The sequence below is a fragment of the Mauremys reevesii genome, linkage group 7 (genome assembly GCF_016161935.1).
Source record: "Mauremys reevesii isolate NIE-2019 linkage group 7, ASM1616193v1, whole genome shotgun sequence".
In the NCBI taxonomy this organism is placed as follows: domain Eukaryota; kingdom Metazoa; phylum Chordata; order Testudines; family Geoemydidae; genus Mauremys; species Mauremys reevesii.
Genome location: NC_052629.1, coordinates 97,256,256 through 97,272,516, shown reverse-complemented (window position 1 = coordinate 97,272,516; position 16,261 = coordinate 97,256,256). Strand labels below are relative to the sequence as shown.

General features: G+C 52.7%; 1 protein-coding gene across 1 annotated transcript; it reads left to right on the top strand.

Moving 5' to 3' along the window:
* Nucleotides 1-1,070: 1,070 nt before the first annotated feature.
* On the top strand, nucleotides 1,071-8,286 carry NPAS4 (neuronal PAS domain protein 4). The gene is made up of 8 exons (XM_039481492.1): nucleotides 1,071-1,468; nucleotides 1,827-1,975; nucleotides 2,415-2,517; nucleotides 2,938-3,187; nucleotides 3,692-3,801; nucleotides 3,899-4,037; nucleotides 4,477-5,738; nucleotides 7,147-8,286. The coding sequence occupies exons 1-8, from the start codon at nucleotides 1,294-1,296 to the stop codon at nucleotides 7,173-7,175; spliced, it is 2,217 nt and encodes a 738-aa protein (XP_039337426.1). The 5' UTR covers nucleotides 1,071-1,293; the 3' UTR covers nucleotides 7,176-8,286.
* Nucleotides 8,287-16,261: the final 7,975 nt, after the last annotated feature.

The following is a 16,261-nucleotide window of genomic DNA, read 5'->3' as shown; positions in this document are numbered from 1 at the left end:
CCTTGATGATTACCTGTCTGTTAATTCCCTCTGGGTCACCTGGCATTGGCCACTGTCGGTCTGACCCAGTATGGCCATTCTTATGTAGATAGATGGAAGGGGCATGAATATATAGAGGGGTGGATGGATGGATCGATAGAGGGGTAGATAGATGGAAGGGGTGGATTTATAGGGGGTAGATAGATGGAAGAGGGATAGAGGGGTAGATAGATGGAAGGGGTGGATGGATAGAGGGGCAGATAGATGGAAGGGGATGAATGGATGGATAGAGGGGTAGATAGATGGAAGGTGTGGATGGATAGAGGGGTAGATAGATGGCAGGGGTGGATGGAGAGAAGGGTAGATAGATGGAAGGAGGATGGATGGATGGATGGATGGATGGAGGGGTAGATAGATGGAAGGGGGATGGATGGAGAGAAGGGTAGATAGATGGAAGAGGGATGGATGGATGGATAGAGGGGTAGATTGATGGCAGGGGTGGATGGAGAGAAGGGTAGATAGATGGAAGGTGGATGGATGGATGGATGGAGGGGTAGATAGATGGAAGGGGGATGGATGGAGAGAAGGGTAGATAGATGGAAGAGGGATGGATGGATGGATAGAGGGGTAGATTGATGGCAGGGGTGGATGGAGAGAAGGGTAGATAGATGGAAGGCGGATGGATGGATGGATGGATTGAGGGGTAGATAGATGGAAGGGGATGGATGGATGGATAGATAGAGAGGTAGATAGATGGAAGGGGGATGGATGGATGGATGGATAGATAGAGGGGTAGATAGATGGAAGGGGGACGGATGGATTGATAGGATTAAATTAGATTCCCCTACAGAACACTTCACCAAGAAGTCAGTGTAAGAGTTAATGTTTGACTCTGGGAAGGAGCAGGGGCAGACTCAGCCTGGAGCTAGATGTGATTCCAACAGTCAAGTCTCTCCTCTGGCTGCTTTTCTCCTAATTCGGTGCAGTGTGTTTCTGTGCCTGCCTCCTCCACTCCCCCTCCCTCACTTGAGCACGTCACTGAGGAGAGGGTGACGTGTGGCTCCCCCAGCACATAGAAGGAGGGGGGAGAGGGGAGGGGGGAGCAGCTTCCCAGCCATGTCTCTCCATTGATCTGAGCAAATCTTCCCGCCCCACTTTCCTTGCCATGCCAGTGCCCACACTCCCGGCAGCCTATAAAAGCCGGGATGCAGGCTGAGGCTCTCAACCAGATCTGCCGGCAGGAATCTGGGAGCCACACAGCCAGCCAGACGGACCGACCGACCGCCGCCAAGCGCCGAGCGTGGAGAAGCCCAGATGTACCGCTCCACCAAGGGCGCCTCCAAGGCGCGGCGGGACCAGATCAACGCCGAGATCCGCAATCTCAAGGAGCTGCTGCCCATCCCGGAAGGGGACAAAGTCCGGCTCTCCTACCTGCACATCATGTCGCTGGCGTGTATCTACACCCGCAAGTCCATCTTCTTCGCCAAAGGTAACCAGCCCCCAGAGTGTGTGTGCGAGAGAGGCGCGTTGTCTGGCTGGCCCTGGGCAGGGAGAAGTGAGGAGCCAATGTGCCCGGGCAGACACCTGTTAGACACCAGTGCCCGGTGGGTGTCTGGCTATGGGGCGCCTCCAGCCAATGGGTCGGGGTAGGGGTAAAAGGCTCGTGGCACTGTCCGTGGTGCTGAAGCTCCCTGGCCTTGGGGCACTGCGTCCAGGTCGCTGTCCATGGCTCTGAAGCGGCAGGCTCCCGAGTCAGTGGCTGCAGCGGGTCGCTGTCCATGGTACGGCCGGGCTGCAATGCATGGAAAGGGCTTTGTATCCTGACTCCCCCTCCTCTTCCACAACAGGTGCCCTGGGAGGGCTGGAGAGCCTGCTGTCAGCCCAGGACCTGGAAGAGTTCGTGCAGACGCTCCCGGGCTTCCTCCTGGCGTTCACCGGCGAAGGGAAGCTGATCTACGTCTCGGAGAACGTAGCCGAGCACCTGGGACATTCGATGGTGAGGGCTCGGGCGAGCCGGTGGCTGATGGTGGTTATCCACACACCGACTCTTCTGCTCCTGTACATACTACAGAGCTGGGGGAGCGAGGGGATGTGTATGGGGATGGATGGATAGCTAGAGGGATGCATGTGGTGATCGATCGATCCATCAATAGATAGATATGGGGATGGATAGGTAGAGGAATGACTATTTCTAGAGTTAACCAGTGAGGATCTCACTGTGTATTTCCCCTGTGCTTGTTGTTAAGCAGTGTTTCTAACACAGACACTGATAGCTTGTGGAACATAAATACACAGCTACCTGCCAAATGCCGATCTGTGTTATATGACCACATAGAAATCCTGGCACAGTGATGTGTGTTGCCAACCCTTGGGCTTCAGCTCCAAGCAGCCTGTTCCTTGTGTGAGCTAACATCTCGCCATTACCTCACCCCCAGGTGGACCTGGTAGCCCAAGGAGACAGTATTTACGACATCATTGATCCCACCGACCACTTTGTGATGAGGAATCAGCTGGCGCTGCCCTCCCCGACTGATACAGGTGGGTCCCTGTGTGATTGGGGCTTGCATTGAAATTATTCTGCATCCAATGCCACTTGGGAAGAGCATGAAAACTGAGAAAGAGCAGAGCGGAGGATCTGAGCGGCCGGCCAAGGAGGGACAGAGGGTAGAGACATTCATGCAGAGTATGCAAATAGACAGAGAAATGAGAGAGAGAGCACAGCCACTATGGAAATCTGAGAGGGGGAGATGGATGGGTGGCTAGATGGGTGGATGGGTTTATATAAGGCTGGATGGACAGCTAGAGATGGGCATGCGAGGATAGATTCATTTCTGTACTAATCTAATATTCCTGGAGGTGACACTCCCCAGTGCATTAAGTTCTTCTCCCTCCCTGAGTGCCCAGACTCCCTACGTTTGTCCCACACACTCACCTTCTTCTCCCATTGCTGATTTCCAGACCGATTGTTCCGGTGCCATTTCAACACCTCCAAAACCGTGCGGCGCCAGAGCGCGGGGAACAAGCTGGTGCTAATCCGAGGCCGCTTCCACCAGCCACCACCCGGCTCCTACTGGTCCACCAACCCCGTCTTCATGGCCTTCTGCACCCCGCTAGAGCCCAAGCCACGGCTCAGCCACAATTCACTCTTCCTGGCGTCCTTCGAGAGCCGGCACACCAAGGACCTGGCCATCCTGGATATCTCAGAGAGGTGAGGAGGGGCTCAGCCTTCAGCACAGAGGGAGGATGGACCTTCTGGCATGTCCTGATTTAGGGCATAAGGAGTTGTGTGAGGGGGTTAGGAAGAAAATCAGGGGGTGGTTACCCCATCTCTGTGGGTTGCCTTTAACCCTGCTCTGGGCAGCTATAAAAGATGGGGTACCAGGATAGATGGACCCCTGATCCAGGTCAGGGGCCCTGATCATGTCAGGAGTGCCACAGATGCAGAATGAGAGACAATCCCTGCTCTGTCTGTTCAAAGATCAGGAGGGGAAACAGAGGCAGCAAGAATGGGAAGGACTGGCTCAAGTGGAGTGGGAGAGCTGGGAGGAGAACCAGGAGTCCTGGCTCCACCACTAACCCACTAGACCCATCTCCCTTCCCAGTGCCAGAAGTAGAAGCCAGGTGTTCTGAGTCCCAGCTCAGTGCTGCTCTGTGGGTCATTCTCCACTCCTTGTGAGTACTCAATGGTCTCCTCTGCTTGGTTCCCCTGCAGCGTTATCTTCCATCTGGGCTTTGAGAAGAGTGAGCTCCTATGCCGGTCATGGTACAGCCTGATGCACCCAGAGGACTTGAGCCACGCCTCAGCCCAGCATTGCCACCTGTGTGAGTATCCCCTCCTCTCCCCCCAAGCAACTGAGGGCTGGGCTGGGCTCCTGAGGATCCATGACACTGACCCCCTGCCCTCTTTCTCCCCCTGCAGTGGGCGATGCTGGTGAGCCCCAGGTGGAAATGGTCGTCCGACTCCAGACCAAGAATGGTGTCAGCTGGGTTTGGATCTACTCCCTGGCACGCATGGAGAGTGCTGAGATCCCCATCACCTGCCACAACTACATCATCAGGTAACTACATGCAACCGGCCTCTTCCTGGGTTACAGGGCCCCAAGCCAGACTGAGGGTCCTGGGCTCTCAGCAGCTTCTGGGATAGGCCCTGATTTGGTTTGGGCTAAAACCCAGGATCCCGAGGCAGAGTCAGGGACCCCATCGGGCCGGGTGTTGCATAGCCCCTGACAGAGATCAGACCCAGCACAAGAGATGGTCCCTGCCCCAAAGAGCTCGCAGTCTAAATAGACAGATGGTGTGAAGGGAAACTGAGGCCCAGAGAGGGGAAGGGGCCTGCCCAGGGTCGGGGGCTAGGAATAGAACCCAGGAGTCCTGACTCCCTGTCCAGAGCCCAGTCTGTGTGTCTGGTGCAACAGGTGGGTGTATTGGAGAGCCCCGGGCTGGGGGGGATCACTTCTGCCAGCTCCAGCACTAACCCTGCCTCCCTTTGGTTGCCAGTGACTCGGAAGCCTGGTGCTTGCGTCAGCAGCTGGCCTCGGAGGAGCCGCAAGTGGCCTACGTGCTAAGTGCCGCGCCGGCCTACTCTGAGGGGCTGCTGTCCCCGGCACAGCTCTCCAGCCCCGACCAGGTCTTCACGCCCCTGTCCGGCACACCCACCGGTGCCGCCCCAGTGCCCTCCTTTGATTTCGCCAGCCTGGAGTATGCAGAGGGCACCAGCCTGAGCCACGAGGGAGCATCGATGGCCATGGAGCTGGGCAATCTCTCCTCCATGGAGGAGGCCCCCAGCGCCACCCAGGGCCAGCCAGGCAAAGACACTGAGTTCAGCTACGTGTTCTTCCCCACTGCCTATGAGCCAGCCTTCCGGAGGGACAACCCAGGTGGCTCTGCCAAGGACTTTGTCTGCACTCCTCCCTACACGCCCCACCAGGGCTGCACCTTCATGTTCGGGACCCAGGAGTCCTACCCTCCCACCACAGCCACCTCTCCTCCCACCACCACTTCCTCCGAGCTCCTCTACCCTCCGGAGAACTGCAGTGCTCTCTATGAGAAGTTGCCGCCCACTCCTGACAGCCCCGGTAATGGGGATTGCACCGTCATGACGCTGCCGGAGGTCAGAGCCCCCCTCTATATTGATGTGCCCATGGTGCCCGAGGGGGTGCTCACCCCGGAGGCCTCACCTATCAAACAAACCTTCTTCAGATATTCTGAAAAAGAAAAGACTGAGATTGACCTGCTGGCCAGGCACATCAGCAGCTTGGCTGAAGACTTCAGCTCCTTCCACTCCACGGAGCTCTCCCTCCAGGCAAAGCAAGGCCAGGTCAGCCGCAGCTCCTCCCTGCCGGCCGGCATGCCCAGCCCCTGCCTGGACTTCCAGCCTCTCAAGAGCTGGAGGAGCATTGACTTCTCCTTCCTCTCCTGCCCCGAGGAGAGCCTCCTGGAAGAGGACACCATGGAGAACCTTCTCCAGGACCTGTCCACCTCTCTGTTCGAGAAGAGTGGCGCCGGTGTCCGGTGCCCCCTCCACCACCACTTCTGTGGTGGGAACGTCAGTAGTCCACTAAGCTTGGACGCCGAAGAGAGCGGCAGTGGGACCTTGGCTCCCTCGCCCTCCACGGACCTGTCTCCAGAAGAGCAGTGCTTTCTGGAAGAACTGGCCTCCTATGAAACAGTCTTTGAGACATGTGCCTCAAGGTCGCCCTGTGATGGGTTAGATGAGTTGTATCAACTCCAGAGCCACCTGCAAGACAGCTTCCATGAAGGTAAGGGGCAGAGGCAGTGCCAGCTGGGCGGGGCGGGTCAGTGCAGGAACTCAGGCTGCATGGATATGGATTGTAGGGATCCCCTGTTGGCCACCCATTTGCCCCCACCATGGGGCACATCACTCTTCCAGGGGGGCAACCCTGCACTGCAGCACATCTGTCACCAGTTAAGGCACATGCATGCTGCCCCCTGCCCTCCAAAATGTAGCCTGCCCCTCCCCGGTTACACTTGACATGGCTCCAGTTCGGCTGGGTGGCCATTTCCAAGGCTGCTGCCAGGACACTATGTAAGGCAGCTAGACTGAGATCGGGGGCCCGTCACACCAGGCACTGCACCAACCCTGACCGAGATCAGGGTCTCCATGAGCCTGGGCATTGCACAGACACAGTCCCTGTCCCAACAAGATCACAAGCTCTAGACATAGGCAGGATTATCCTCCCCATTTTACAGATGGAAAGTGAGGCCCAGAAAGAGTCAGTGACTTGCCCAGTGTCACATGGGGAGGCAGCGATGGAGCTGGGAACTGAACCCAGGTGTCCTGAGCACTAGCCTGTGGCATTCATCGCAAGGCCAGCATTGCATGGTGCTTCCACCTGGGGACAGCACATGAGCAACTGGGCTGGCAAGGGATTGAGAGAGTGAGGGCCTGACTCTAGTGGGTTACAGCAGAAGGGCTGGGAGCCAGGACTCCTGGGTTCTATCCCAGCTCAAAGGGGACTAGCCATTAGAGCAGGAGGCTGGGAGCCAGGACTCCTGGGTTCTATCCCAGCTCAAAGGGGACTAGCTGTTAGAGCAGGAGGCTGGGAGCCAGGACTCCTGGGTTCTATCCCAGCTCGGAGGGAACTAGCCGTTAGAGCAGGAGGCTGGGAGCCAGGACTCCTGGGTTCTATCCCAGCTCAGAGGGAACTAGCCATTAGAGCAGGAGGCTGGGAGCCAGGACTTCTGGGTTCTATCCCAGCTCGGAGGGGACTAGCTGTTAGAGCAGGAGGCTGAAAGCCAGGACTTCTGGTGTATCCCAGCTCGGGAAGGGAGTGGGATCTAGTGGGTTAGAGCAGGGAAGCTGGGAGCCAGGACTCCTGGGTTCTGCTCCCAGTACTGAGTGAACATGGACTAGTGGTTAGAGTATAGGATCAGGACTCTTGCGTTCTACTCCTGATCCTGTCACGCTGCATGTGTGAGTTTCCCCCCTGTGAAAGTAGGGGAGAATAACCTCTCCCAGGGAGCTGTCCTGGGAGGAAAGTTGTGGAGCAGGTCGCCCTCTAGTGGAGATCCATGAGGAGGCTGGTCCTGGCTCCGTCAGGCCTGACAGTGGTTGGGGAGAGCATGTTCTGTCTGTGTGGTGGGAGCTGGCTGGGATGCCCCGTGCCCTCTAACCCCCCATCCCCTTTGCTTTGTGTCTCCCCACAGATGGAAGCGAAAGTGACCCTTCGTTCTGAAATAAGTCTGTGACTTACTTCACCAAGTATGGCATATTGTCATATTTTGAGGAGCTTCTTCCACCTATACTCGAGCTGAGACCTGACTCCGTGCACATCCGGAGGGGGCGCCAGGCTGGGCATCCCTGGGGTGAGCTTTGGGTGAAGAACTAGCATTTTTATAACCCCCCCCAAAAAAAGACCACCATCGTGCTGTCGAAGCTAGAGTTGCCAACCAGAGCTCTTGAAAGGACCATTGTACGTGGCTTTACACATAGAACTGTATTCACTCGTAGTGAGTATATGTATGTAATTTAATAAGAAATACTACGGTCGCCTCTCCCCAAGGCCTGCCCCCCACGTGCATTCAACCCAGCGTTGGAACAAGGCACGGGGGGGCCTGGCTTTGGCCTCCCCACCCCCTGAACCCCTAGAGAATGGTGGGCGTAGGTGGTATCTAACCTACCGCAGTAAGGGCCCATGGCTGTTCAGGCGCTTTTTGGCAATTGCATTTCTGTTCCTGACCAAAAAAAAAAAAAAAATCCCTAGATTCAACTGGCCCAGCTCTGATTTTTCTCAGAGCTGCCGGGGCAAAATACAGTGTTTGTGGCTACGTCCATTTCACCATGAGGCTTCTGCTGTGATTCTAGACTGGGACTGTCAAAGCTGGCTTAATCACAGTCTCTTGCACAGGGGCAGCTGAACAATGCATAAAAGGCAAATGTTTAAGTGGGGAGGGTGATTGACAAATGGCCTGGGGATGTGATGGGCTCTCCATCATGTGGGCTGTAAACCCAGATTGGGTGACTCTCTCTCTAGCCTGACCACAAATCACTGGACTCAGTGCTCGGGTAATGGGGTGAAATTCTCCAGCCTGTGTTATCCATGTCAGACAGGATCTGGGCCTAAGAAGTCATTACCCGAAGGGACTGATATTCCAGCCTCTGGTCCAGTTTTGAGACTCTCAGCGTTGAGTGAGATCGTTGTTCAGCAGGAGTCATTTGAATTGTTGTTTCATTTTGAAATGTCACCCATGAATGTTAACTCACCCTGGCTGGAATAATCCCCTGCAAGCATTTTCCAGATCAGAGCTTAACATTGTCACCAGAGTGAGCTACTCGGAATGATTCCTGGCACCAAAACCACCCCTCTCCCCCACCTGGGGCGGGCGGGGCGGGGTGAAATATACCAGTGTAGAACAGAAATGTTTATAGATATAAATATATAGAGATATTTAATTTTTTAAAAAAACACAAGAATGATTTTCTAACTTCTCCAGAGTGGGATCCTGAGTTGGGCGCAGTCTCTGTGCCATGACAGGGATATACTGTGAGACATCAGGATCCATGGGTTCCCCCCCCTTTTCCTTTCTTTTTGGGGTGTTGATAAAAAAATAAACAAATGTTAAGATGTGACGCCCAGAGAGGCGCCATTGTCGCTAACCGTAGAGTTGTCTACGCTCAAGTATCAGGATTGAATCCTCTAACTCTTTACCAATTCGCACATTGCCGAAATGTGGAGTATTGTAAGACACATGTATATTTGTAAAGAAAAACGACGGGATTTCTTTTTTTAAAACAAAAAAGATCATTGTGTCCATCGCTGTACATATATCTCTATATTATATATATGGATCATTGTGCACCAGGTCATGGACAACGTGGAGTCGTTCTTCGGTGTGTGTCGCTGTGAGTGCATTTGTAATGCCAAAATCTTTGTAATAAAACTGAAATTAACAAAAGTGACGTGGGGCATTTCTTAAGCTGTCTCCTCGGGAGAGGGTGAGTGATTGTATTGTTGGGCTGCATTTGAGATCGGTGGCCTCCATTGTGCCAGGAGCTACACAGACACCCACCAAGATTGGGGATCCCATTGCACCAGGCTCTGGACAGACCCCGACTCAGATCAGGGCCCTATTGGGCCAGATGCTGCACAAACCTCAATTGAGCCCAGAGCCCCCATGGTGCTGCGCATTGCTCAGACCCTGAGATCAGGGCCCCTATTGTGCCAGGTATCCCCATATCCTGTGAGCCTGAGCAAGGATTCCCTGGTCTCTGCTATAGGGCATGGCATGGTGGTGACCAAGACCTCCTCGCCCTTGCTTCATCTTAGCAGCACTGCTGCCCCCTGCAGGGTGAAACCAGACCTGTTCTGTTGTGCATCAGCGCCCATGTCAGCAGCACCAAGGGCAGGGTGGCCTAATGCCAGGTGAGTGAGTTAGAGCCCCCACCCTCAGCACACGGATTAGGTGGGGGATTGCTAACCTGTGGCTGTGGTGATACAGCTACCTCTGGAGTGGAGCACAGGAGTTGTTTATATCGGGATTCCCTCATCTGGCACTGAGATGTAGCTGCTCCTGGGCTGGGATTGGGGTGGGGAGGGGCTGATTATACAGGGATCTCTCACCCAGTGCTGAAACGCGACTGCCTTGAGGGTGGGGTGTGGGAGCTGTTTCTATAGGGACCCATCCCACATCACCCAGATGCAGATGCCTCTTAGGTGGAACGCAGGAGCTGTATAACAAGCCAAGTGGATGTGGGAAAAACAGTAGACATGCTATATCTGAGTGTTAGTACTGACATTCTCATAAGCAAACTAGTGAAATATGGTCTAGATGAGATTCCTATCAGGCAGGTGTACAACTGGTTGAAAGACCGTACTCAAAAGGTAGTTCTTGATGGTTTACTGTCAGACTGCAAGGCCATATCAAGTAGGATCCCCCCGGGGTCTGTCCTGGGCTTGGTACTATTCACTATTGTAATTAACGACCTGGTTGGTGAAGTGGAGAGTATGCTTATAAAAGTTGCTGGGAGGGGATACCCGCACTGCAAGGCCAAGATTAGAAGTCAGAATAATCTTGAGACATTGGAGAATTGGTCTGAAATCAACAAGATGAAATCCAGTAAAGGCAAGTAAGCAGGAAAAGCAATGGTATAGATACAACATGGGACACATCGGCTAAGCAGTGGTACTACTGAAAAGGATCAGGGGGTGAGAGTGGATCACAAATTAAATAAGAGCCAACAGTGTGATGCTGTTTTGAAAAAGGCAAATATTTTTCTGGAATGTTGTCACCAGCTGACTGGCCCCTTTAAGAGTAATGGGTCCAGCGCCACCTGGGACTCATTCAGCCCACCTCCCCTGTTTAGACACTTGGCAGATAGGTTATGTGGTTAAAATCAGTCCAGGCCTGTATTTATTACCAAGCGATTGTCTGGTAATGCTCCTCCTAGTGGAAATGGCCACACAAGAAGAAATGAAGAATTAAGCTCTCATCAGCACCTAGATCAGGGGTAGGCAACCTATGGCACGCATGCTGAAGGCAGCACGCGAGCTGATTTTCAGCGGCACTCACACTGCCTGGGTCCTGGCCACTGGTCCGGGGGGCTCTGCATTTTAATTTAACTTTAAATGAAGCTTCTTAAACATTTTTAAAACCTTATTTACTTTACATACAACAATAGTTTAACAAATGTATTGGAGCCAGGGCCGGCTCCAGACCCCAGCGCGCCAAGCGTGCGCTTGGGGCGGCATTTTGCTGGCAGGGTGGCAGGCAGCTCCGGCGGACCTTCCGCAGTCATGCCTGCGGGAGGTCCACCGGAGCCGCGGGACAGGTGGACCTGCCACAGGCATGACTGCGGAGGGTCCGCTGGTCCCACGGCTCCGGTGGACCTCTGCTCCACCGGAGCCGCGGGACCAGCGGACCCTCCGCAGGCACGTCTGCAAGAGGTCCCCCGGAGCCGCGGGACTGGCGTGCTTGGGGCGGCCAAATTCCTAGAGCTGCCCCTGATTGGAGCATGAGCTTTTGTGGGTGAATACCCACTTTGTTGCATGCATCTGACAAAGTGGGTATTCACCCACGAAAGCACACGCTCCAGTATGTCTGTTAGTCTATAAGGTGCCACAGGACTCTTTGCCGCTTTTACAGATCCAGACTAACACGGCGACCCCTCTGATATTTAACAATAGTTTAGTTATGTATTATAGACTTATAGAAAGACACCTTCTAAAAGCATTAAAATGTATTACTGGCACACAAAACCTTAAATCAGAGTGAATAAATGAAGACTTGGCACAGCACTTCTGAAATGTTGCCGACCCCTGTCCTAGATGCTCGGTTATTGGTAGCCTCTAACTGGAAAAAGCAAATTCGCCGAATCACAGAGGAATGATTAAGAACATAAGAACAGCCATGCTGGGACAGATCGATGATCCATCTAGCCCAGTAGTTCCCAACCAGGGGTATGTGTACCCCTGGGGGGAGCAGAGGTCTTCCGGGGGGTACAGAAACTCATCTAGCTATTTGCCTAGTTTTACAACGGGCTACATAAAAAGTACTAGCAATACAAATTAAACTTCCATACAGATAGTGACTTGTTTATAGTGCTCTATATACCAGCATTTCTCAAATTGGGGTCCACTGATCGCTGTTCAGCGGCATGCAGGAGGTGCTGGGAGGGAGCGGGAGGAGTGGGGATGGGGCACGCTTGGAGGAGGAGGCAGAAAGAGGCAGGGAAGAGGAGGGGCAGGGATGGGGCCTTAGGGGGCAGGGGTGGGGCCTGGGGCTGAGCAGGGGGCCCATGAAAAATTTTAAATCAAACTGTGGGGCCTCAGGTTGCTAAAGTTTGAGAACTGCTGCTGTGTACTGTACACTGAAATGTAAGTACAATATTTATATTCCAGTTGATTGATTTTATAATGATATGGTAAAAAGGAGCAAGTCAGCTGTTTTTCAGTCATTGTGTGCTGTGACCCTTGTCTGATTTTGTAAGCAAGTAGTTTTAAAATGAGGTGAAACTTGGGGGTACGCAAGACCAATCAGATTCCTGAAAGGGGCACAGTCGTCTGGAAAGGTTGAGAGCCACTGATCTAGCCCATTATCCTGTCTCCTGACAGCGGCTGGTGCTGGATGCTTCAGAGAGAATGACCAGAACAGGGCAATTATCAAGTGATCCACCCCCATCCCCGCTTCTGGAGGTTTAAGGACACCTGGCTGCATCCCTGACCATCTTGGCTAATAGCCAGTGATGGACCTGTCCTCCAGGAACTTATCAAACAATATGGTAGGTTGAGGTTAGAGGGAAATTAACACACCAAATACATACCCAGCAAAAGAGACAGAAAACAGATAGATATTTGGTTACTTTTTATTCAATGCTCAGACAAAGTCACCTGCAAAAGTCACCTGCAAAAAAAAACTCAGCATGCTGGTCCAAATGTTGTGACTATTAACATTTGATAGACATGCCTGGTCAGTTAAATCTGTGTGCACAGAGATTTCACTCGGTTTATCGCTAGAAGGGACATATCCCAGGTGTGGGAGCAAAGCACACTCTATAATATGGTAACCCACTGTTAAATAGAAAGATCTGATGACTACAGTCCTGTACGCTGTCTCTTAGGGTAGGTCCATACTTACCGCGCGGGTCGACGCGGTGAGTTCGACTTCTCGGAGTTTGAACTATCGTGTCTAATCAAGACGCGATAGTTCGAACTCCCCACGCGCTCCGGTCGACTCCGGAACTCCACCACCGCGAACGGCGGTGGTGGAGTCAACCTTGGAGCCGCGGAGTTCGACCCCGCCGCGTCTGGATGGGTAAGTCAGTCGAACTAAGGTAGTTTGACTTCAGCTACGCTATTTGCGTAGCTGAAGTCGCGTACCTTAGTTCGAAACCGCCCCCACCCCCCCGTAGTGTAGACCAGACCTGAACAAAAGCTAACTGTTGCAATGATTGTTTGGTTTCTGATACTTACATGGCAAGGATTTGTAGGCCTGTTAAAACTTCCAACCTAAATACACAGATAGTTTAAAAAAAATCAGTGCAGGCCTGGAGATAAAAAGGAAGAGTCACTGGAGAGCCCAGGGGCTGTGTGTGGGCGCAGAAACAGACAGCTGGAAAGAGACGTCCCTAGGAGATACCTGCTTGCTTGTGACCTCTCCCAGCCCTGCGGGAAAGGACAGGATTAAAAGGGGCTGTACAAAGAGGCTGATTGAAGGCTGCAGCTGGCCTGAATGATCAGTCAGACCCCAAGGAGGGCTGTGGGAGCCCAGAAACAAGGCTGGGATCTGAGTGGCAAAGGACTAATTTGATATACTGTAAGAAATGAGACCCCTCCCAAGGGAACCCCTGTTTAAAACATTCCATGGGAGAGTGGCTTCTGAGCAGAGGTGGGAAGGGGGCAATAGAGGGCAGTGCCTCTGCAAGGCTGTGTTGTGCCACAGGGGTGTGTGTTCGAGGATGTTGCCCCAACACTGATGTATTAACAGGAGTGTTGTATGTAGGACATGGGCAGTAACTGCCCCACTCTGCTGGGCACTGGGGAGGTCTCAGCTGGAGAACTGTGTCCAGTTCTGGGTGCAGCAGGAAAGATGTGGACAAATTGGAGATAAATTGCTATAGATGGTGATCAATCGTTCTCCATGGGCACTGAGGATGGGACAACTAATCGGCTTAGTTTGCAGAAAGGGAGATTGAGGTTTGACATTTGGGGAAACCTGCTAACCCCAAGGCTAGTTAAGCCCTGGAACAGGTCCCCCAGGGAGGTTGTGGCATCCCCAATCACTAGAGGTTTTTAAGACCTGGTTGAACAAGCAGATATGAGGGATAGTCAGGGTTCCCTGGAGCCTGCTGCAGCGCAGGGGGCTGGACTACCTGACTTCTCATGGCCTCTTCCAGCCCTACATTTCTAAGATTGTGCTCGGTGCTGCACAGAGCAACCCCCAGCAGAACCTGGGGCTCCATGGGCACCGCACAGAGACACAGACCTGGCCCCAAAGAGCTCACAGTCTGGATAGACAAGGGGGGGACTGAGGCACGGAGGGGGGAAGGAAATTGCCTGAGGTCACCAATCCTGGGGAGTGGTGGAGCCAGGCAGGGACCCAGTTTCCCAGAGTCCCAGCCAGAGCCTGGGCCACAGGGGGAGCAGCGTGTGACTGGGGAGGCGGCGTTCAGGGGAGATATAGTGGGAAGGGGGTTGCAGGGGAGTGGGATGTGACTGGAGAAGGAGGGGTCGCGGGGGTAGGGGGGTTGTGATTGGAGAATGCAACCTAGCCCCGCCCCAATTTCCATGTTTTGGCGGGAGCGGGAATTTCCAAGTGCAACAAGAGAAGGTGAGTGAGCGCCTGGCACTGCCCAGCTCCTGAGACGGTCTGCCCGCCTCCCAGGAACAGGGCCTCTCTGTGCACCACGGGCTGCCCCCCCCCGCCGCAATCCGGGCATGGGGGGGGCAGCGCCCCAGAGCAGGGACCCCCCTGCGATCCGGGCACGGGGTGGGGACAGCGCCCCAGAGCAGGGACCCCCCTGCGATCCGGGCGGGGGGCAGCGCCCCAGAGCAGGAACACCCCAGCGATCCGGGCATGGGGTGGAGGCAGCGCCCCAGAGCAGGGACCCCCCCTTGCGATCCGGGCACGGGGTGGAGGCAGCGCCCCAGAGCAGAGACCCCCCTGCGATCCAGGCACAGGGTGGGGCAACACCCCAGAGCAGGGACCCCCCTGCAATCCCAGCGGGGGGTGGGGGAAGCGCCCCAGAGCAGGGACCTCTCTCCCCTCCCCACGATCCGAGGACCATGTTGCTAAACGCGATTTCCATCCACTTCAGCTCCCTCTCTCTCTCCCCTAAGCGCAGGTGAGTTGGGACGGGCTGGCAGTGGTTTCCCCAGGAATTGAAATTAGGGGGGTGTTCGAATTTACAGGGAGGGTGTCAGGACTAATGAGATATATAAAAGAGATATGAATAAAGTAAATGTTTTGTTAGGGTTATGCACATTTAACATAAGAATAATGCAAGTTACATCAAAACACATAACAGGTCTAGATTTCTAAAAAATTATACATTTAAAAAAAAAGTATTTAATTTAAATTGACTTTTGAAAAGTAAGCCATCATGGGGTAAGAGGAAAGTCCTCTCATGGATCAGTAACTGGTTAAAAGATGGGAAACAAAGGGTAGGAATAAATTATCAATTTTCAGAATGGAGAGAGATAAATAGTGGTATCCCTGAGGGGTCGGTACTGGGACCAGTGCTGTTCAACATATTCATAAATGATCTGGAAAAATGGGTAAACAGTGAGGTGGCAAAATTTGCAGATGATAGAAAACTATTCAAGATAGTTAAGTCCCAGGCAGACTGCGAAGAGCTACAAGGGATCTCACAAAACTGGGTGACTGGGCAACAAAATGGCAAATTAAATTCAATGTTGATAAATGCAAAGTAATGCACATTGGAAAGCAATCTCAACTATACATACAAAATGATGGCATCTGAATTAGCTGTTAACACTCAAGGAAGAGATCTTGGAATCATTGTGGATAGATCTCTGAAAATATCCACTCCATGCGCAGCAACAGTCACAAAAGCAAACAATGTTGGGAATCATTAAGAAAGGGATAGATAATAAGATAGAAAATATCATATTGCCTCTATATAAATCCATGGTACGTGCACACCTTGAATACTGTGTGTAGATCTGGTCACCCATCCTAAAAATATATATATTGGAATTGGAAAAGGTACAGAGATGGGCAACTAAAATGATGAGGGGTATGAAACAGGAGGAGAGATTAAAGTGACTGGGAATTTTCAGCTTAGAAAAGAGATGACTAATGGGGATATGATAGAGGTCTACAAAATCTTGACTGGTGCGAAGAAAGTGAATAAGGAAATTTTATTTAATCCTTCACATAACACAAGAACTAGCAGTCACCCAATGAAATTAATAGGCAGCAGGTTTTAAAAAAACAAAAGGAAGTATTTCTTCACACAATATAAAGTCAACCCAGGGAACTCTTTGCCAGGGGATGCTGTGAAGACCAAAACTATAACAGGATTTTAAAAAGAACTAGATAAATTCCTGGAGAATAGGTCCATCTGTGGCTATTAGCCAGGATGAGAGGGATGCAACACCATGCTCTGAGTGTCCCTAGCCTGTTTGCCAGAAGCTGGGAATGGGCAACAGGGGATGGATCACTTGATGATTACCTGTTCTGTTCATTCCCTCTGAAGCACCTGGCCTTGACCACTGTTGTAAGACAGGGTACTGGGCTATATGGACCATTGGTCTGACCCAGTATGACCATTCTTATGTAAAAATCAATTATAATAAAAATG